The 22,950-nt window shown below is 30.9% G+C and overlaps 1 protein-coding gene across 10 annotated transcripts in view; it reads left to right on the top strand.

Moving 5' to 3' along the window:
- LOC106873280 (septin-7) overlaps positions 1 to 22,593 on the top strand; it is a 93,835-nt gene extending 71,242 nt beyond the window's left edge. For 5 of the 10 annotated variants that reach the window (XM_089358447.1, XM_014920579.3, XM_014920577.3 and 2 more), the window contains 6 exons: positions 1,521 to 1,572; positions 3,618 to 3,731; positions 3,931 to 4,066; positions 4,600 to 4,745; positions 11,645 to 11,709; positions 19,653 to 22,593. In XM_089358447.1, the coding sequence (XP_089214573.1) occupies positions 1,521 to 1,572; positions 3,618 to 3,731; positions 3,931 to 4,066; positions 4,600 to 4,745; positions 11,645 to 11,681 (485 nt within the window). In that variant the 3' untranslated portion in view covers positions 11,682 to 11,709; positions 19,653 to 22,593. The remainder of the gene's footprint in view (positions 1 to 1,520; positions 1,573 to 3,617; positions 3,732 to 3,930; positions 4,067 to 4,599; positions 4,746 to 11,644; positions 11,710 to 19,652) is intronic. The other 5 variants (XM_089358494.1, XM_089358230.1, XM_014920578.3 and 2 more) reach the window with 1 other exon arrangement.
- The last annotated feature ends 357 nt before the right edge of the window (positions 22,594 to 22,950 follow it).

Here is a 22,950-nt window from a genome sequence, read left to right as displayed (position 1 = left end):
AATAATCAATAAATGTTATGGCTTTTGGTTTTTTTTTAAGATACACAATTTTTTTTTCCAGTAAACTTTTTGCATTAAATATGTTAACACTATATATAGAATTGAAGGGCCTTAGAGTCAACCTAGCTAAAACCAAAATCCTAATAAGTAGGAAGGTAGATAAAACACAAACCCCTTCAGGTAGATGGCCCTGCTCAGTATGTAGAAAAGGAGTAGGTAGTAACTCTATAAGATGTACCCGGTGCAAGCTATGGACACATAAGAGGTGCAGCAACATCAAAGGCAGGTTAACTAGCAAGTTAGTTTTTGTTTGTGGCAGATGTTCAGGTGCAATAAAGACTGCAAACAAACAGGAAACAACTTCTATCTCATTCCAGGGTGAAAAACTAGAGGTAGTCGATAGCTTCCGCTATCTGGGCGACCAAGTTAGTAGTGGGGGTGGGTGCGCTGAAAGTGTAGCTGCTAGAATAAGAATAGCCTGGGCAAAGTTTAGAGAGCTCTTACCCCTGCTGGCGACAAAGGGACTCTCACTCAGAGTAAAAGGCAGACTGTATGACGCATGCGTACGAACAACCATGCTACATGGCAGTGAAACATGGGCTGTAACTGCTGAGGACATACGTAAGCTCGCAAGGAATGAAGCCAGTATGCTCCGTTGGATGTGTAATGTCAATGTGAATACCCGTCAGTGTGTAAGTATCTTGAGAGAAAAGCTGAACATTAGAAGCATCAGTTGTGGCGTGCAAGAGAGACGATTGCGCTGGTATGGACATGTGGTGAGAATGGAGGAGGATAGCTGCGTGAAAAAGTGCCACACCCTAACAGTTGAGGGAACCCGTGGAAGAGGTAGGCCCAGGAAGACCTGGGCTGAGGTGGTGAGGCAAGACCTTCGTACATTGGGCCTCACCGAGGCGATGACTACGGACCGAGACCTTTGGAAATGGGCTGTGCGTGAGAAGACCCGGCAAGCCAAGTAAGATCGTTGCCAGTGCCCCTGGACTGGTTCTTGTGCGGGTGGCACATGAGATGCACCATTTTGAGCGTGGCCGTTGCCAGTACCGCCTGACTGGCTCCTGTAGGATTTTCGAGCGAGATCGTTGCCAGTGCCCCTGGACTGGCTTGTGCGGGTGGCACATAAAAGACACCATTTCGAGCGTGGCCGTTTTCGTGCGGGTGACACGTAAAAGCACCCACTACACTCTCTGAGTGGTTGGCGTTAGGAAGGGCATCCAGCTGTAGAAACTCTGCCAAATCAGACTGGAGCCTGGTGTTGCCATCCGGTTTCACCAGTCCTCAGTCAAATCGTCCAACCCATGCTAGCATGGAAAGCGGACGTTAAACGATGATGATGATGATGATGATGTTAGCTATTGTGTTTTTTTCATACTGATGGCATCAGAAATTCTGTGAACATACCTATTTTTCTGCACCAATAAGTGCACATACTTGCCTATTTGTAACTTTTATTGGAGTAATTACATAATGATCACTAATAGATTACTTGTTTATTTTACTTTCAGTTGAAAATCTTGAGCATAATGACTTTATTGCTCTTCGAAATATGCTGATTCGGTAAGAAAATGTTTAAAATATTTAAAGAGACTCGATTGAACCCTTTTGTTCTAAATCAGTTACTTGGATATTTCTTAATTTCTGGTAGCAGTTTATTCAAAATTACACACCAATAAAATAAATTGGAATTGACAAAATATGATACTATACAAATCCTTGTGATTTCAAAAGAATTCTTTTTATGATTTTTATATGTAGACAGTTTGGATGTTAAATGATGATGATGATGTTCTAAAGTCTAATCTTGGTGCTAACTATATACTGTTTTATGAGAAGATATTTACATCATTGTCAATACTTTTGACCCTCAAAGAGCACAAGATCTAATGTTTATGGCATTTAGCTGATATTCCATATTTCAATGGATTCCCCAAGTTATTAATCAGTGCCAATTTAATCTCTCTTTATTATTTAAATTTAGTGAAAGAAGAATATTTTTATTTGATCTTAAGTTAATTTTTTAAACCTCTTTTTTTTTTTCTTTGATAAATTATATGCCTATTTGGCTTAAACAAATGTCTCTGCTGCTTGTACCTTACAATATGATCTTTAAAATTTATGCAATACTACTTTGAAACTTGAGGTTTAAATTCACTGTCATACTTCTTTGTTTTACTAAAATTGACTTTACATACTTGGTAGGTATTAGCTTGTAACTGTAAATCATTGAATAAAGAAGATTTTTTAAGATTATAAATGCAATCTGATGGGAGGAATAGAGGAAGCTATCCTCAAGCTAGACACCAGGCCTGGATACTTCCAACAGAGTGAATTCTGCCAAAGGCACCGATGGATCAGGTGATAGTGTTAAACAAGGTGTCAGATTAAGTCTAAGAGCTCAGAAGACAAGGAGCTAGAGCAAATACCATAAAGCATCCTGTCTAATGCTTCAACAATTCTGACAATACACCCTCCATGACTCATACTTCCATTTTATTGGTCATGAAAGGATGAAAGGCAAACAATGCAAAGCATATTGTCCTCCACTAATTTAGTCTTTTACTGCCAATTTACTGTTTAGAATGTTTTAAATTATTCATTATAATATATATGTCTTGGACATTTTTAGACCTAGCACAGTTCATCTTTCTCCAGGTCTGACCACAACCAATTTCTTCCTAATAAAAAGATGGACAGATAGCAGAAAAAGAAAAAAAGAGAGAGAGAGAGAAATCAATCCAATACTTTATTAGTTTTGGAAAGATGATCAAATGTTGATTTTAGCAAGATTTGAACTCTGAGCACTAATATCCAGAATGATTACCACTAAACAATCTATCTAAAGCTTTAACAGCCCTGCCAATTGGTCATTTAGTATATATAAATCGCATTATGTGTGTATGTATATTGACTAACACATTTCCACAATTCTCAACTGATTTTCACCAAACTTTACACACACATTACTTATGTCCCAAGGATGGTCATGCACTATAACATTTTGCCCAGAGCTCCCGCGTAAATGGACAAACTGGGAAAAACGGTGGTTTATACCGGTTTTTCTCTAATTTGTTGTATGCACATATTTTGTATGTAGGGTCTTCCATACTTTTTTAATCTATATGGTCATATATTGGCATTAGAGAATATGTCTTATTGGTTTTCACATTTTTTTGATTTATTATTTATTTATATGTTGTAATTGTGTATTATTACTTGGTTAGAGAATATTATAAAAGTGAAAGAATTTTGTGTCTTTATTTATTTTGACTGTCCACCTGTAACAGTGATTAAATTAGCTAGGAACACTGTACGCGATGAATGAAACAGAAAGCCTAATGCCTGGAATATGCAATGCTGATGATTTTTTTATGTCACTTTGAATTTAGGGTCAATAAAATTACTCTCTTTCATAGCAATAGTAAAAGGAAAAAAACTAAAAGAAAAACAAATCTATGTAACTGTTAATCATTTGTTAGCTCTCAATGCTGCAGATATATTTCATGGTATAATGTTGAATAGAAAACTAAATTTGGACAATATTAACTATACTTTTTCATTAACTGACTATTAGAATGTTTCCTTCTTAATTCATTCTTTCTTAGGACACACATGCAAGATTTAAAAGATGTGACCAATAATGTGCATTATGAAAATTATCGCTATAGTAAGCTAGCTCCTATCACTGCTGATGGAAAAGTAAAAGCATCTCTTGGAAAGTAAGTATTCATTGTTTTCCAGTTATTTTCTAGATGAGATAAAGTCTTATACTTGAATGTTTTAGTTAGATAAGCAAAATTAACATATTTTATCAAAGCAAATAACAAAGAAAATATCCAACAAAAGAAACTAATTATTGGAGCTATTAAAATTTACAGTTAATTAAATTATCTTTTTCTATCCCCACTTTTTTCTTAGGGATCCCCTCACACAAATGCAAGAGGAAAAGCGTGAACATGATGCTAAAATGAAGAAGATGGAGGCTGAAATGGAACAAGTTTTCGAAATGAAGGTCAAAGAAAAGAAGACCAAATTAAAGGACTCTGAAGCTGATGTGAGTTGATTAAATTTCTGAATATACGTGTGTCATTAACTACTTTGATATGTCAACAATAAAAGGACTATTGTTACCAACGGTTTTTTAGTTTTAATTATCACTAATAATTGGTGTGTGTTCAGATTTGATTACATCATGATTAATGCTTGAAGAATGTGTGTGTGTGTGTTATATGTATAAAGTTTACAGGCTTCATTGAAGACCAGAATTCTTTGATTCTATATTCTATTTAATTATCTTTTTAACTAATTCTCATCCTAAAAGATAAACAGAGAAATGAAAAGAACTCATTAAGCAGCTGTATACCCACTTTTGCCTACATACAAATTTAATTTTTCTTATATAATTAATCATTAGAAAGAACAACTGACCATCATGAACACATTACCCTTTATTACTGACCAAGAATGGTAGATTTTACAAGGCAGGGCAGGCATAGCTTGTTACCCAGCATCATACCAAAATAGGTTTATTGAGAAATTAGCTTTTTATAAAATGCATTCATAAATTCTATTGAAATAAAATTTTAGTTGCAACGAAGAGCTGAGCAGATGAAGAAAAGTTTAGAACAACAACAGAAAGAACTTGATGAAAAATGGGCTACCTTTGAGAAAGAAAAATCCACTTGGGAAGAGCAGATGGGAGAAAGAAGACGCTCACTGGAGAATACAAAAGAGTAAGTTAATACCTTTTAATCAGACTACCGTATTTTCCCTCTAGTCTTTTGTTGTTCCTCACTCCAGTATATATGTCTATTTTATGTTGTTCTTTTTTGATCATGGAAATAAGTGCAAGTCATTTCTTTAGCAATACAATTTTTATGTAAATGTCAGTTACTCGTTATTATCTAAACTGTATGATAATTTATAAACTTAAATTATATATATTCTGAAAATATAACTTATATATCACGTCCTAGTCGTGGTGTTAGCCGATCCTCTAATCAAACCAAGGAAACCATGTTTCCATTTGTTTTTCAAATTGCTGATAATGTCAGTTGCAACTCTTGATAAAAAGTCAGCAGTTGTGAAGTCCACGTAAGGAAACTAAATAGTAGAAATATAATATTCCACAGACAATGAGAAACAACAAAAATATCAAGGCACCACCAAAACTTTTCAGATGTTGAACTTCAAATATATTGAGGATAATATGAAATAAGTCATTTTTTGCAAATGAACAGTTTTGATGAGCATTCTTTTACTACAGCTAATTGCCTTAAGTTAAACATGTTACTGCAATTTTTGTAAGACGTCCATAGAATCATCAGTGGTCTATTTGAACCTAATAGCAACACAATATTAGTATGATGTTATGTTAGGTATGCATATGGGAAAGAAAAATGGAACTTTCAATACCTCTTCCCTCTGTCCCTTAAACTAAAAGTTAGTCAACATTTTACACACCATTGAAGGATATACTCGTTGGGGGTTCAGAAGCCTGACTTGGTGAGTACTAGGGCATTCCTGAAAAAAAAACCCCAGAAAATCTATATTCTGAAAGCAGGTAGGAGTAAAAGACAAGATGGGCAACCCCTTTTCAAGTATTCAGAAAGCTTTGCCTGTTAAGCAGTTGCTTTCTCCTTCATTTAGAATGCTTTGGCTGAAGGTGTGTGACGTTTAGCTTATCTTTTCCTCTTTTGTTATCTGCAGTTAATACATTCTGTGCTTGACTATTCTCAGCAGACTCGCTGTCTCGTTGCAGTTTTCCATTTCTTTGCATGAGTATATCACAACTGGCCATATTTTCATTTTTTATTGCACAAAAAAAAGAAATTCAGTTTATTAAAAAAAATGCAATTCAAAATTTGTTTCTTTTGAATATTTTCACTTTGTTTTCCTTTAATGAAAATACTTAAAAATCAATAAAAATGTGTAACACTTGTTATTTGGCTTTGTATGTTTTTTATGATCTGTTGATTTAATATTGCTATATCCTTGATTTCATGAGACATCAACTTACAATGAGATATTTAAATTTAAATGGTATAAAGTATTATCTCAAGCTAGATGAAAATCAAATAAATTGATCAACTGAAGTTAATTCTAACATTTCTGATTCTATTTATTTGTATTTTCTGGGGTTTTTTGTATTTTGGAAGTACGGGTGTAAATAAAAATTTCACTCTGCTTCTTTTTTACTAAATAGTACCACTGTCATAGAAACTGGAAGTAGGTTTTTTTTTTGTTGTTGTTGTTGTTGTTGTTGTTGCTGGAGGTTTATAAGGTGTATACATTAACATATTAATATCCTTACTGCTTTCTCTCTTTATTTATCTAGCTATATATTCTCATTTTAGAAAGGTGAGAAGTTCTCAAATCTTAATCCAAAACATTGTTTATTTAACAAGAAGGAAATCGTTTAGTGTAACTTTTATTATTAAGGCAACTACCTTGAATGTTCAATTTTCGTTGTAAATTTTCTCTACTCTCTACATAGTGACATGGTACTGCAGCCAACTTTAGATATTTTAGTAGTGAGCATAAGTGCAATGTAATGTGTGAAAAAGACTGATGTATAAGTGGTACTTTTGGCTTATCTCTCATATTATATAATTTTGGTCTGATGTTGGTATTTGCTATTATGGAAATATTAGGTTTATGAACAATAGCCCTTGCTATATGTTACCTTGTTTTCCATTTGTAATAACTAAGATAGTTATCTATATATTTTGTGATGGTAGTCTACTTCACCAGTTTGTTAATCTGTCTAACAGCTTTACATATAATCCCAAAATAATTTAATCCTAGTAGAAACATTTGATACATACTTTAGGTGTGATGTTACATCCAGTTGGCATAAACAAATGATATAGTTGAAGAGTTTTATCATGTTGTGATCACTCATAGTCTTAGGCTGGGTTTTGAGTGTAATCTCAAAAAACGTCCCAAATGACATAATTCCAGATGTTTAAATCCTGAAAGATCAGAATCCCCAAATGCTGAAAATCACAATCTCAAAACCCCAGAAAATATATTTCAGGAAAAAAATTATTTTTAAAAAATTCTTAAAGGACATTTCTTATGATTTTAAAATGGGATTTATTTATTTAAGAAACATATTAAAATACAATTACTTCAAAAAAATTTTAAGTGTATTTCAGGGATAGGCTTCATTGGTGAACATAGGTTCCAGCAACTTTAAGAATTGGGAATGTAAAGAGTTTCCTTGTCAAATACTTTTATTCTTTAAATATTGAATACTTTTGTTCTTAAACTATTGAATACATCTGTTCTTTTACTGCAAGTATAATGTACAGTGATGAATAGCTTTAGGGTGAAGTCATAACATACCATCAGCTTCACAACGGGTTAGTTTGAGTTTGTGTAGCAGAACAACTGGTGGTGCATTTGACAGTATATGTTAACCTATATTTTGGAGCAATATCCAATTCTATGACTTCCTTTGTATTATCCATATTAATTACTTTTTTAATTTAATCAGTTTTGGTATTCAGTGATGACTGATTTTAAAGACCGAAAGTGTTTAATATTGAAACTACATCCCCGATTATGTCTTCCATATCTTTCCATATGATGACAGTAAATCATTGAATTCAAGATTGTATTTCTGTAGGCAGTGTGTAGAATGGCATTTATACATCAAAAAGGATGAAGTCAAAGAGAGATAAACAAGATGCAAGAATTGTTTTGGATTTTAATCTTTAATTACATTTGAGATGGAGAGTTTTCGAAGAGTTTTCAGTATATCAACCTTTGAGGGTTCTAATTTTGAGGAGTTTCAATGTTTGGGATTTAGCATTCAGAATTGGTTGTTCAGGATTATTAGGCTATAACTGTTTGGCATATGAATTCCTTAACCTTCACTGGTCTATCATTATTTGCATTTCTACAAGATATTGATGCTCTCCTATAACATCTCTAATGAGTAGTTATTTATTTGAAAACATGTCTTTAGAAATTATAAATATTGTAAGCCCTCTTTAATTTAACTGTTTTCCCTCACTGGTTTTTTTAATGAAAGCTCAGTATGATTTCAGTTAGTCTATTTTGGTAAAAACATATCTTAGCTATTGATACATTTATATCAGGGTTTTAATAAGCTTTCTTTCTCTAGTAAATGAGCAAGCTTGCAAATCTATCAAATAAATGACAAAATTAATGATGATGATACTAAAGGATCTTATCTTATTCTTTGATCTCTTCACTTGCTAAGAATATGTTTCTATTGTTAAAACCAGATATTTAGAATAACATCAATAACCATCATATATACTACATACTTTTAATTTTACATGATTTATCAACATTTGAACAATTAGAAGTCCTCTGAGCACCACGATAGAAGGCAGCAAACCTCATAGAGCAATTATAAAAGATAAGAAATATTGATGTTGTGATGATTGGATAGATGGATGGATGAAAATGTGTACTTGTGCAACTTTTTTGTTTTTCAGTAACACTAAATAAGATTAAAACAACTTTCAAGAAATTATTATCCATTATTGTGCTACTTTCAATCTTTAGAAACACAATCAATGTGTGCCCCTCTCAAGAAAGGCAACTCCTCTAATCCCGCCAACAACTATTCTATTACATACATACGTACACTTCCAATGTCTTAAAGGTGATGGTAACAGCTATTAACAACATTCTCCAACACTTGAATCTTTCTCGCTCCCTAATGGTCACCAGTACATAAAACCAGATTTACTGGAGATCCACACTCTTCCTATATCACTAACAAGTGGGATCTCACCCTCAAGAAATTTGATGAAAGCAGTGATGTGGCCCCTGATATTGGCAAAGCTTTCAGCTATGTCTTGTACATGAATCTCTTGCCAAAACTGTCTGCCTGTGGGCTCCATTCATTTGTCAGATTGCACTACTGCAGAGCATACTAATAGAGTTCTCTTTGACCCACACTTTGACTCCAGTGTGATCTTTAGCTTCAGTTTTGTTTCCCATATTCTTTCTCTTATACATAACAACCTACTCTCCATCAATTCTGCTAATACCATTCCTCAGATGATACTTAATTTTTTATGAAGCGGTATTGCTGTGTTTCTAGTGTATTTCATTCATACTAAACTGCTCATAGTTAAGCACTAACAATCATAAAGGAAGGAGTCACGTTAGAAATAAAAATTCATACAATTAATACATATCTTTACATAAAATTTTTCTCAACATCTTCATTTAGATATAATGTTATAGTGTATCCAGGGTTGTGAATTACATAAGCAGTATATATTTTACAAAAGAGGTAGAATATTAAACTTCCTTGGAACTTTTTCTCTAGTATTAGCTTTTGAAACTAGTTTTCAGGACATTTTCATTCAGAGTTAAAAGCATATTAAATAGATCATTTAATGTGTGAAAGCTTGCATAGGTCTCCTAACTTGTGTTTTGCCTAGAAGCAATTCAGAATTGTAACCATTTAGAGAACCACGGGATTCTGTTCCAAATTAACTTTAAAAAAGATACAATGGATCATGTAATGTGGGAAGAGAAACTTTTATCAATGTTTGCAAATATATTATACATATTATTAAAATGGCATTTCTCAGTGTGCTGGCAAGGGTTAGAATAGTAGTGTTAATATGAACATATGTTCGTAAGTAGTAAATGTTGGGTTTACATTTATAATTGTATTTGATTTCTTTACTAGAAAATAGATGCTCTTGTATTTCAATATAGTCAATGTTATATCTTTCTTAACAGTTTTCTTAAGTTTATTTTTTATTGATTCGCGTGACTAGTTGCAAAGACCCTGTATTTTAGAGGAGAAATAGGATATTGCAACTTTCATACCTTCCACAAGGGTAATAATGGTGTAAGTAAAATGAACTTACATCAACTAAGAATCAAAACCAATGAGGAGCTTTTCTTGCTTGCTTGCTCTACATGTTGTAAGCTTTGTATCTTATTTTCATAATTTATTTTAATTCTAAGCTATATTTTCTTTTCAAGTGTCAAGATAAGCATGCTTTCTTAACTTGAAAGTTGACTGCCCCAGGTGGTTGGGTGTATAATTGTATAATTACTGAGCACTGGTATAAGTATCATAATATTACCTTTTACTTGTTTCCAGTCGTTGGACTGCTGCCAAACTGGGGTACTTATTTTCTAAATATGACACTTATTCTATTGATCTCTTCTACTGAACCTATTAAATTATGGGGATGTAAACAAACCAACACTAGTTGTCAAGTGGTCGTGTTGGGAACAAACAGAAACATAAAGACACATATGCATGCATTCATATATGTGTGTGTGTGTGTGTGTGTATGTGTGTGTGTGTGTGTATACACACAAATAATGGGCTTCCATTCAGTTTCTGTTTACCAAATTCACTCAGAAGACATTGGTCAGCCTGGGTTACAGTAGAAGTCACTTGCCCAAGTTGTCACCCAGCAGGATGGAACCCAAGACCATGTGGTTACAAAGTGAGTCTCTTAATCACACAGCTATTATTCTTAACAAACAGCCTTTTTAGCTATGTTTATGTAGGTATGGCTGTATGGTAAGAAGTTTGCTTCCCAACCACTTGGTTCCAGCTTCAGGTTCAGTCCCACTGTGTAGAACCTTGTGCAAGTGTTTTCTACTATAGCCTCAGGCCAACCAAAACCTTGTGAGTATATATTATAGAAGCCTGTATGTGTTTATGTCTGTGATTGTGCCCCTACCACTGCTTGTCAACCAGTGTTGGCTTGTTTATGTTCCAATAATTTAGTGGTTCAGCAAAAAAGACTGATGGAATAAGTACCAGGCTTTAAAGAATAAATAAAATTCTTCAAGGCAGTGCCCCAGTGTGGCTGCAGTCTAATGATTGAAAACCTGTAAAAAGAAACAAAAAAAAAGCTTTGTTTGAAATTACGTGCTAGTGTCTAATATGAATAAAACATTTTCCTGTTGCATCTGGCATTTTATCAGTGATAAAATTTTACAATGGCTGCAATACATAAATGCAACCATGTGATATTTGAATAAATTTATATTTTAAATGAGAAATGTGAGCTTCACAGTTAATCCTTTCACCACTTTGCTTTACAAAATACACTGGATAACACTAAATCAGTAATGATCTTTTATTCTTATTGGAAGGATTACTTTTGATATATTTTAGCACTTATATACCATGTAACTTAAGAGATTTATTTTCTTGCTATGGAAATAGTCTTCAGTATTAGTTTCATATCATAAAACTAAGGGGAGATAATTATATTTAATAAATTCTTTTCTAATCACTAAACACGATTACTTTATGTCTGTAAAAAATATATATATGATTCTTTCTTAATGTACTAATTCTTTTTAACAAATTAACATTATTAATTAATTGAATTATTTTCTTTGAAGTCTGAATTCCCTTGATACCTCACATAATCCCTCTAACAGTTTGGGTAATTTTTATCTTGCTTTCCAAAGAGAGTAAAAAAAGAATAAAGACAAAGAAAATTTTGAAATATTTTTAACCTACTAAAGCCCTTTAAAGAGGATACAATAACAGGTTATTTCCAGTAGTAATATCTACTACATTAACATTCTTCATCCTGCATCTAAACTTTAAGGAAACATTATTCCATTCTGGTAAAGTTTCTTTCGCTTTCAGTGCGGCCTGGTCTACTTTTTTTCGGTTGAAACGCTAAATCGATCAAAATATCACAAGGAGAGCAGGTATGTCGTGAAATGCTAGTGAAGTAGATAAGAAATTGTAACTATAATCAAAACCACTGAATACTAAAACAACCATCATGCTTTGAAAGCATTCGAGTGCATGTTATTGGCATGACCTTTTTTTATAACCCTTTCATCTCCTTTTTCTAAAAATTGCCTCGGCCGTGTCATCTGTCAGATATGTAATCCAGTTGTATAATTACACATGCTGTGAAATTAAGAACTGGATTAGCATGTACTAACGTTTTATTCATATTTATATGAAACTGACATGTTGATGCTTCTGATTGTTTGGTCATTAGATTTATTGAATCTTCAGCACTTTGTTTGGAATCTAAACAGTGTTTACCATAGCTGTTATTTACTGACATCTTCACTACATCTTTAAAAATAAGTGGAGTTATATTAACACATGCTTTAATAATTAATCAATTTCACTGGTGAAAATATCTGTATTAAATTTATACAGTAAGTCAAAAGGTCTAGCAGCACGTTTGGTTCCTTATGTATTATTTCCTTTGTGATTTTCTAGTTGGCCTCAAAATTGACAACTGAATGATGATGGTGTATTTTGAAAAAGAAAATATTTAAAGTATAAATGATTCCTCGTTTTTTTTTTGTGTGTGTGTGTATGTGTGCAGGCAATCAAAAAATTCTGTAAATTTCTGTTTTGATTGGCTGTCGAGCCTTAAAATAAAAAGAATTCATATGACCAGTGGAATATATGAAGAAGTTATATATAAGATTCTGTAAATGAAGAAATATGAATAAAAGTTTGGTTACAATATGAAAATAACAATTGATATACTTCTGACTAATATTACAATGTGATGAGTTACAAAAATGTAATAAAGCCTGATATGGGTCTGTAGTTTTAATAAAATAATGCTGTAAGCTACTTTGATAAACATTTTTACAAAGTGTCTGTAGTATTGAAGATATATTTCAGATACAAGAAAGATATATCTTAGTGTGATTGATAATATGATGATGTGTGACGATAAGAATGTTATCTTGATAGCTATACTAGATTAGTTTTCTAATTTTGTTAAGTTTAAAATGTTGTTTGGGGGAAATATATACTGTGCATTAAAAACATTTCAACAATGTAAATGTAGATATTGCTACTATCCAGGTGCTTGTAGAAGGACTTCTAATTGTAAACACAGTTGCTTCAATAATTTATGTGCAAATAAATTCATTTCTATTCATACTGCTATGATAAAAAAAAAATATCACAATGTTACTGATAAGTATTACATAAAGTAGCCTCTAAATTTTTCCATGTATATTTCCACTGGGTTTTTAACTGATTTAAGGATTTAACCTATAACCAGATTAATATTTTCAAGTAATAGTACAAGAAAAATCACATTTGAGTGTCAAGATGTTAGTCTGTCAAAAATTTCCTATTTGTTTCTTCTTTGAGATATGGAGGTATCAGAATCATGATTGTGATGGCACGTAAATTTCAAGTTCTTTGAACATGTAGGGCTTGGTTTTCCTTTGTATTATCTAATGTGTAAGATTCATATTGTGTTTAAGCCAATGTTTTCAGTATTCATTCTTTTACAGGATATATTTTTCCAAACTTGATATAATGATTTTGTGTATTGGATGCTTCATATTTTGAAAATAAACTTGATTGTTGGTCATGTTTGGTATTATATGATGTCACAGTTCAACTAACTAAATTGTCATAACCTATGCATTAATTGTTGCTGCATCTTGGTCTTTTGTGAGGAGGGTTTGTGTTTTAGGTTTTTCTTCTGATTTGTCTTACAAGTTTTATAAAGGATTATTGTGTTGTACTCTCAAAGTTTTTTTGTAAGTGATAATAATATTTTAGTGTCATTATTTCTGGAATGTGTATATAGTGAGCCATTTGTTTGGTGTGTTGTATTTCTTCTAGTAATTTTAAAAATCATTTCATTAAAAGTTAGGATAATTTTTAACCTCTTCATACAACTTAAATGTTGTGATTTTAAGCACCTTTTTCAATTGTAGGAAAGATTTTGACTGATTTTCAAAAAGTTAAAGCAAAATATTTTACTACTTCCTTTTTCTTTTATAGTTTAGTTTGCAATGAGTCCACCTAATTCTAAATGGCTACCACATGGTGGTATAGATTGCTGTGTAAGCAGTGATAGCCCTATAATATTGGTAAATTTTTGTTGGCTTACGTTAAAGTATGCAATTCTCCCTACAGAAAAAAGTAATTTTCTTCAAAAGAATTGTGCTTAGCCATTGGGCCAGCTACCCACCCTTCTAAAAAGAAAGGAAATTATATGAAATTAGAAAAATAAAAAACAACAAGAGATACCTGTGATACACCAATTTTTGTCTCATCCATTTGAAAGATAGAGTGGCATGGTGTAACATACTTTTGTTATTCTAAAAAAGGTGCTTTTCTTCAACAGCTTCGTTTTATTACTTTTCTTTAAATATATCTGATGAAAGCCTACTCAATTGGATTGACCATTATGAATGTTATCGATAATTGTTTATTATTAGATTCATTGCCATATTTAGAATGTTTCAAATTTTGTTCAAAAGTGTCTCAGTGTATATACATATTTCAATATTGAAAGTATCTTTATAATTACCATCAGCAGTATAGATTACCATTTGAATTATATAGTGCAATGGGTCCACAAAATTGTATTGTCTGTCTACTGGCATCCTATTTATAAGAATTTAACATAATCAGGCATTTTTTCCCAAATATTTATTGGTTTGTGTAAAGTTATAATTTGACCAATTCATAACTTTTCCTCACTTGCATGCATCATCCATTGATATGACATCTTGAAGCAGTCACCTGTCCTGCATATATTGGCCAATGCCTTTGATACCCCAGCTGCTTTTGCAACTCACTTCTGCTCCACCTTTCTTCCAGGTTAACACTGGAAATTCAACAGACTATACTGAATTCATTTCTCCTTCCCAATTATTACACATTCTCTGCATTCAGTATCTGTATTACACAGCCATATATATATATATATATGTATAACCATAATTTTTCATGCACATCTCTACACTGCCCTTTCACAAAGAGAGAAAACCTTTGTATAAAATAAAACAAATGAAATAAGGCCTATTATTCCTGTCTATTTTAAAGAATATATTCATTCACAAACTTTATTCTTTGAGAATAAAACCTAATTTCTCTATTTTATTCCTTGATTACTATTTTGTTTCTTAAATTTTTTTATTTGGCATTGTATCTATTTTTCTAGAAATTAATTGATTATACATTATTATTTGCATTTTCAATGATATATGTCAAATAATTTTGTTTCTTTCTGTAGTCATTCTGTTCGTCCTGATTTTTAAAAAATGAATTTATTTTTTAGTCTTAAAAAAATTTAATGTATATTTTCATTATTATCCTTATTATTAGTCATTTTATATTAAATTCAAAATTGCTTATAAGGAATTTAATTCCTACAAATATGCTTATTTCAGTTGAGAATCTGTATGACTAATATTTAGAACAATATGCTTTTCAATTATGCACAGCCTCTATTCAAGAGGTTCCTCTCTTCTCTCAAACTGCTTGATCCCATCTAGCTTGCATATTCTCACCTATTCCTGTGATATAGTGAATATTTGTCTCAAATATTTTCAGTGGCTTTCGCAACTTGTGTGTCTTACCCTGCTAAGTGGAAACCAATGTGGTTTGTATTGTGTCCTTTGTATGTCTGTGTCATCCTGCTTAGCAGCTGCTATTCAGCATTTGAGCTTCGTGTGTTGTCCTTATTGTGGGTAAGGCTGTGAATATTCTGGAACAGTTTTACATTTACAGATTAGATTGTATGTATTATTAGATGAGGGTTTTTTTTTTTTTTTTTTCGTTTTTCTTCAGAACCTTGTCATCTTCATATATACATACCTTCATGTTACTGCCTCAAACCCATTCCTTTGCATGATTTCAGAGCTTTAGTTGCTGCCTTGTTGTTATTTTTTCAATTACAAAAAAAAAAACAAGTAAAATAAATGAAATTTAGATTCTCATGTCTTGAGTAATACATTATTTATTTTGTTTTTGCTCTGTATCAAACGAAAATCATTTAAGTTCAATAATTAATTTTAAAAATCTTCAAACTTGATATATTATCTTTTATCATTATTTTTGGTGCAATGGTTATACTATTCATTGATATAGGGTTTTTATTTTGTTTCATCTTACAACTATTATGATCAGGCCATATAGTATAATAATGACAAATATTTCCCTTATAGTTCAAGTGTCAACAGTTATATTTTGGATGTGTGCTTTTTTAGCTAGAGACTCTATTTTGAATTGGTGTAGTAGATCAGTCTACAGATGTTAAAGATTAATGAAAAACATCATTATCTATTCAATATTTCTTACCATTCAGGGCCAGATAGCAGTTATTTCCTCCAGACTCAATTTAAACTCAGTCTTTTCTTTTTCTCTCTTTTTGAAGTTGATAAAATCAGTGCCAGGATTATACTTTGATTTAATTAATTATGTGCACCACACACTCCTTACAAAAGTTGCTTTGATCCTGTCAGAATATTTTGTGTGTGTGTGTTAAATGGTTTTTATCAAGTCTTATTTTTCTATTTGGTTGCCTTCTCTATCACTACAAGATTCTCTGTTCTCTTATTACTGATATCTTGGTTCCCTGTCTTGTTTTTGCTTTTCCTGCACTTCATACTATCCCATCCAAAGAACTCTTTAAAGTAAAACATATTTCTCAACACATAATGACATCTAGCTGATTTGAATGGAATTAATATAAAATTAATATAGCCAATTCTCAACACACGCTGCTTTAATCATGTCCATCTCATTCTGTCTTATTTAAACCAGCCAGATCCAGCCTCTCACACGTCTCCTACAATGTCATTCTAATCTGAATGCTAAAGGGTTGTGTACACAACTAAGGATTCTGGTCGACATAGAAAATGTTTGACAAAAATATTTGAAGTTAATTGTTAGATAAACTACACATAATAGAAATCCATGAATTTTATGACTATAAAACACATTTAGTCTTTCTTTGAAATTATAACTTGGATTTTCAGCTAATGATTTCTTTCAAAGCAGGCTAAACTATATTTACATACATAAATTCTTCATTGGGTTTGCAGTTGATTCTGACGTTTATTGCACATTTTTACATGGCAAATTTCTCATAAGCCATTCAGCCTCACCTAGCCTTTTGAGTTAACAAATGGGATTCTACATGGTTACATAACCTATGAGAATTAACAGCCAAATATCCTTAAAATTATTCTTTAAAAGTGAAGGACACATTGGATAATGTAATCTCAGATCTATGAGGACAGGATTGTCATGGTTGCTCCTAGGTTTTGCTTAGTTGAAGCTGACATGGAAGTAAACAACAACTATAAACATGCAGAACAAATGCAAGATAGTTGTTTTCTTTTATTTGTAAGGTTGTCTTGCAATTTTCTCTGCCTACATATCATTGTTTTATTTAATATCTGAAACTTTTATTTCCTCTACTGATTATAGACTCTCTCTGCCTCATACCATATGTTCAATGATTGTATTGTAGTGATAATATAAGCTTCTCTTACTATTAGCCCTTGACTACATCTCTACTTTTGACAGCATTTCTTTCCCATAACAGCCTAATTTGTCTCGGGCACTTTACACTTTTTTCATGCCATTAACATTCACTCCAGCTCAGTAAATGTAGTGTCATCTAAACTCTTCATATAATCTCTACTACATTTTTTTTCTACTTCCAAACCGTTTACACACTTAATTTTATCTACAACATTGTTCCAAGTTACTTGCTTCTTGGATGTACAACAGCATCTTAGTCCCTGGAAAGCTTTGATTGAGCAGACCTTGTAATCAAAGGTGTTTAGTTGCAACCAAACCATCTTTCTCTTAGGTATTGTGTATCTGTCAATATACTACTCTCTTTTCAAGATGGTGTGGTGTAATTTGTAAGAGATCTAGCAGCTATTTCTAGTAGTTAAGTGACCACATAAGAGCTCTTTCATTGGCTTGCATTAACACTAAGGTAAAAACCTTCCTATAAGTTCTGCTTTAATATGGAGGATAGACATTTCTTTGATTCCAATATTGAAATGGGATTTTGAGTTTGTGAAATTTCTTTTGTCAACAGAACAAAATTGAAATGGTGGTTAATTGCAGTTGGTTGGATAGCTTCTGAAATTTTAGTTTCATCTATTTCCATCAGAACTGTCAAGAATCTCCTGTTTTCTTTGTCTATTTTTATTGAATGACATTAATTTCTATTTGTAGCAGTGTACCTTGTTTGAACGAAAATCTCCTGTAACAGTGTAGATATCTTTGCCTACTTTCAAAGTAGTTTATACTGGAGCCTCATGTATTCTTTTTCTGAAAGAATTTAAAAGTAAATTTGGATTAATGAATTACTAGTGTGTTAACTGTATTGATTCAATGCTGTATTGTACTATAGAATATACCTATAGATTTTTAGCTAACACTATGAATAGACAGATATTAACACCTTGTCTGTAATATACAAAGTTTTCTGTCTGTAAAGATATTGTATATACAGACAAGATGTTTACATCTGTCTGTTCTTAATGTTGGTTAAGAATGTATATATAATATATATTCTATAGTATGATACAGCTTTGAAACCAAACACTGTCAATGTACCTGTATTTTAATAATCAAACTACCTGCCAAGAATGTGTTATATCTTTTATTTAAGCCATTAATAATAGTATGCTTATAAGCAGTATCTCTGTGGGTAGTTAAAGAGCTACTCAGTCATTGATAAAATCTCAACACAAGATTGAAACTAGTTCAACTGATTCATCTTTTCCTATCCATGAAAATGTCTGTGTTCATGCATAGTGTGGACTAAAAAAAAAATGATAGTTATATTCTGTAGTATAGCATTAAAATAAAGTTGTCATTTTATTTAAATGAATATAATTTGTATATTGGTGTTCAGTATTAATCAAGACATTATGGGGGTTTTTTTCTGCAATTTAGTTAAGTGTACTGTGTATTAGAGTTTAAATCTCATTTTCTTTCCTACATCTGTTATTGATATACACTGAGGTCAGTTCAATCAATTATATACCTTAGTATTATAAAGAATTTTAGAAGAAAAAAATCTACATGTTTTATAGTGCCGTTTCTGTTTTAGAGGATGTTTTTTTATTCTTTTACTTGTTTTAGTCATTTGACTGTGGCCATGTTGGAGCACCGTAAATAAATTCATAAACTTTCAAATTTCAAATAAGTTACCAAAAAGAATTTCAATGAATTTGATTCTGTTTAAGTATTTATTATATTCAGTTAGTTTATCATCATTTTACTTCATTTTTGTTGCACGTTTTTTAAAATAAATTATTGAACTAGTTATAAGGTCATAGTGTTTCCATATATGTTTTGTCTATGTTGTTTGTGATGTCTGATTTTTCTTTTCTTCTGATGCTGTTCTTTCATAGATATGTCTTTGGGATTGGTTGTCTGAAACAAAATAGTTCCAAATTTATATTTTTTATATATTTTATTTTATTTTTAATCATTCGGTATTTCTATTATTTAAAAATATATGTTAGCTATTTTGCTATTACCAAATTTACTCATTGTTAATATAAGATAAGGTTTTATCAATATAATTTTATATTTGTGAAGTATACATTAAAAAAAAAAAACTCTGAAAATATATCCTGCAAATCTTTGTTTAGTTGATTCTGTTCCACAGCTAAGAAACTGTCTGCATTGAGTCAGTCTCTATATTAGGGAGAGATTGACTACATTTACATGAAATTCATTTAGAAAAACTAATATTGTTTTCTTTAATTCCAATTATTCTTTCACTTTCCAATGGAAATTTGGTGAAAAAAAGTTTTATGATTTAATACTTTCAATTTTTTTTGTTTTGATATAATTTTAATATTTTTCATTTTATTTTCTGCAGTACAAAGAAAGATAAGAAGAAGTCCATATTTTGAAAAGGAAGTGAAATTGCTAAAAGAATGTTTATGGTTCCACAATTTTATTGGGAGGACTACAACAATAACTTTCTGACTGACCAGGATCTGTCAGCAATGTGCAACAAACTGCATTCACTCACTCTCCAGTATTTTCAACATGACTTCTCTTTTCAGCTATCATTTTCAATTCTTTAGGGTGTCATCTTTTTTGGAATGTAATATTCTGTATCCAATCTACCACAATTTTTCATTGTCATCTTCCTAACTGGATCCTAGTGCCAGACGTTTGCCAAATCAGCACTAGTATAATAATACTTCTAATGTGAACATTAGAATCATTTTTATTAATTACATATACCTTTCACCAACATAAAACAAGATCATGTATTTCTATATTTACTAACTGTATCATATGCTTCATCTTCCCATAGCATTCATATCTGAGAGATTCAATTTTTGAACAGATGTTCAATTTATAAGTTTTGTCTTTAAAATTTATGTGGCTTAGTTTAGACATTAACCATTTCTTGATAATAAAATTACACATGTTCTCTGATACATAGAGAGAAAGAAAGAGCATGAAAGTGAAGTGGTTTACATTCAAATTATTCATTTTAATAATTTTGATAACTGAAATATGTGCTATTTATACAGTTTCTGAAGCCAGAATAGCTTTGGTCATGTGACATAATGGAAAACAATAAGCAATATGTTGAAAGATACTGATAAAGATTGATAAAGGATTAGAACTGTTGTTAGGCACACCTAGCCATCTTATTTTCATTGTTATTCTTTGTAAATATTTTTGATGGTAAAATAAATTCTATTACTAGATTGGTTTCTTCTTAACTGGTAAAGAAGTGAACTATATCAATAGATATAAAATCTTATGCATTCTATAATTCTGACTAATTGCAGTTGATATTCTATCCAATGACTATCTTTTATTACTAAAGATTAAAAAAAAAAACATGTTCACTCTCTGCAAAGAATATAAAACGATAAAGCACCGGTTGTATTACTTGGATATTTTTTCTTTGCCATTATAAAGTTTGTTTTGTTTTTTATTAAGCATAGAACCTTCTTTAAAGTTACCAGTTCATTTAAAATTTTCTTGTCTAAATTTATTTTCATATGGAATTACTTCATGTATTTCACATTTACAGTAATTTATCAAGAATTAAAATTTAAAAGAAAACAAATGAAAAGTTAACCAGTAATGTTACATTATCAAATAAATTTGTGTTTATTATTGGTCTCAACTGCCTTCTTAGTATCACTAAACTCAAATTTTGTTTCACATGCATCACCATAAAATAAGTTTCCTTTCAAATGTTATTTTCCCCTCCCCCCATTTTTTTTTATATTACATTTTATACTCTATCCACCTATACAAAAATATTTATTTTGAGTATCATTTCCAAGTAAAATTAAAAGTTCAGTCTTTGTTTTAGTTTGCAAATTATTTATAAGTCATATTTATTAAGAACAGAAACAAAAACATTTGGTGTAAAAGATCTGCCTTAAATTTATCTTACTTTATAAACATATTTGATAGCTACTGTTCTAATGTGTAGATATACCCACTTTCTTCTAAAATCAAATGTGTGGTTCTCTTGAGAATGGCATTTTTCAAAGACAATTCATTGCAAAATTATTTTTTTCAATTTTCCATTAGATAATTTATATCTTTATGTATTAAATCATAAACAAACTGGCTCAGTACTTTGTAATTAAGTTTTATTTTATTTTTTACCTTTTATAAATTTTCTCAGTTTAAAATGCTTCCATCTGTTATAAAATTCTACTTGGAAGATTGTTTTTTTTTTAATTTATTTTTGCTATGTACTTCTTTTATATCAATTATCACTTAAAATCAGTAAGAAGAAATATTAAAATTCAAAAAAGTTAATTTTCTTATTAATTCAACTAAAAAAAGTGCCATCCTATTTCCCATAATCATGCCACATATCATTATAATTAATATGAAGCCTGTGCCCCATAACATCTAATTTTACCAAGAGTACAACTTTTTTTTTTTTTGAAAGACATTTTTCACCATACTTTGTCAAATTTTGCATGCAGTTATTTTATATCTTGAATCTGTATAGAAGATTTCTTTTTAAATAACCAAGTCAGTTATACACATACCTTCTCATCATGTCTTGTTGTATGTGTCTATATAATTCACCTTTTGGACTTTTGTAAATGATTGCTGTACCTGGGATCCAATGTGCAATTTCTTTTACTAAATAGTTAATGACATGTGATATATATTAAAAAATACTTATGTGTTTGCATGATGAATGAAGTGACTGTTCATTCATTAATGTATTCAGATAATTAATGCTTGTGTATAAGTAAAAAAAATCTGCTCTCAACATTGAAATCAAAACTGTTATCTTTATATGCTTCCATATCTGCAAACCTTCACTGACAATTGTGATTTTCTGTCAAACTGGCAGCAAACCATTGACTAACTTCAAAACAATTTTATTAATAAGAATTATCAATTATCAGCTACTGTACTCTTTAAAGTTTAGTTTAGAAAAGATAACCATTGTTTTAGGAATTTAAAGTAATAATCTATATCCAAGTGGTTTAATAATGAGGATCTAACTTCTTTACTTAGTTTTATATCTAGCCACATTATTGCATATGATCTACTGAAGAGGCTGGTGCAGATGGTGTTCATTATGTGCTTTTAGTATGCAAGGGTTGTGCAGATACTATAATGAGCTTCTAGTATAAGCAGAGAGCATTTGAAACCATTTCATTTGTTTATTTTTTTATAATTTGCATTTGTATTTAATTTGTAAGTTGATTTTTTATTGTAATATTTGTTTTAAATAAAGTATTCATTGTCATTGAATTCTATTTAGTCTAAATATTTGAATAAAAACAGTATAATCATTGAAATAGTCAGATTGCTTTTTGTATTTTAATTTCATTTAAAATTTTATTGTCTGGGAAGAGTCATTCTCTTTTAGTGCCTTATTAATTTAACACACTCACCAGTCCAATTTCCACACATTTACTTATTCATTTTTACTAAAATTTTCATTGCATCACGAAAATTTTAGTAAAAAAATAAATAAGTAAATGAGTGGAAATTGAACCAGTAAGTGTGTTTAGTTAATAAGGCACTAAAAGAGAATGACTCTCCCCAGACAATAAAATATGCTTCAACACACGAATTCACATAAAGAACCTTGCAAACCAAATTTATTTTAAATGTTTTGGTCATAAGTCTTTGTTTTGAAAATTTTACTATTGATTATT

The sequence above is a fragment of the Octopus bimaculoides genome, chromosome 1 (assembly GCF_046866305.1).
Source record: "Octopus bimaculoides isolate indiv1 chromosome 1, ASM4686630v1, whole genome shotgun sequence".
In the NCBI taxonomy this organism is placed as follows: Eukaryota; Metazoa; Mollusca; class Cephalopoda; order Octopoda; family Octopodidae; genus Octopus; species Octopus bimaculoides.
The sequence above is the reverse complement of the archived record's forward strand: the minus strand, read 5'-3'. Positions and strand labels throughout refer to the sequence as shown.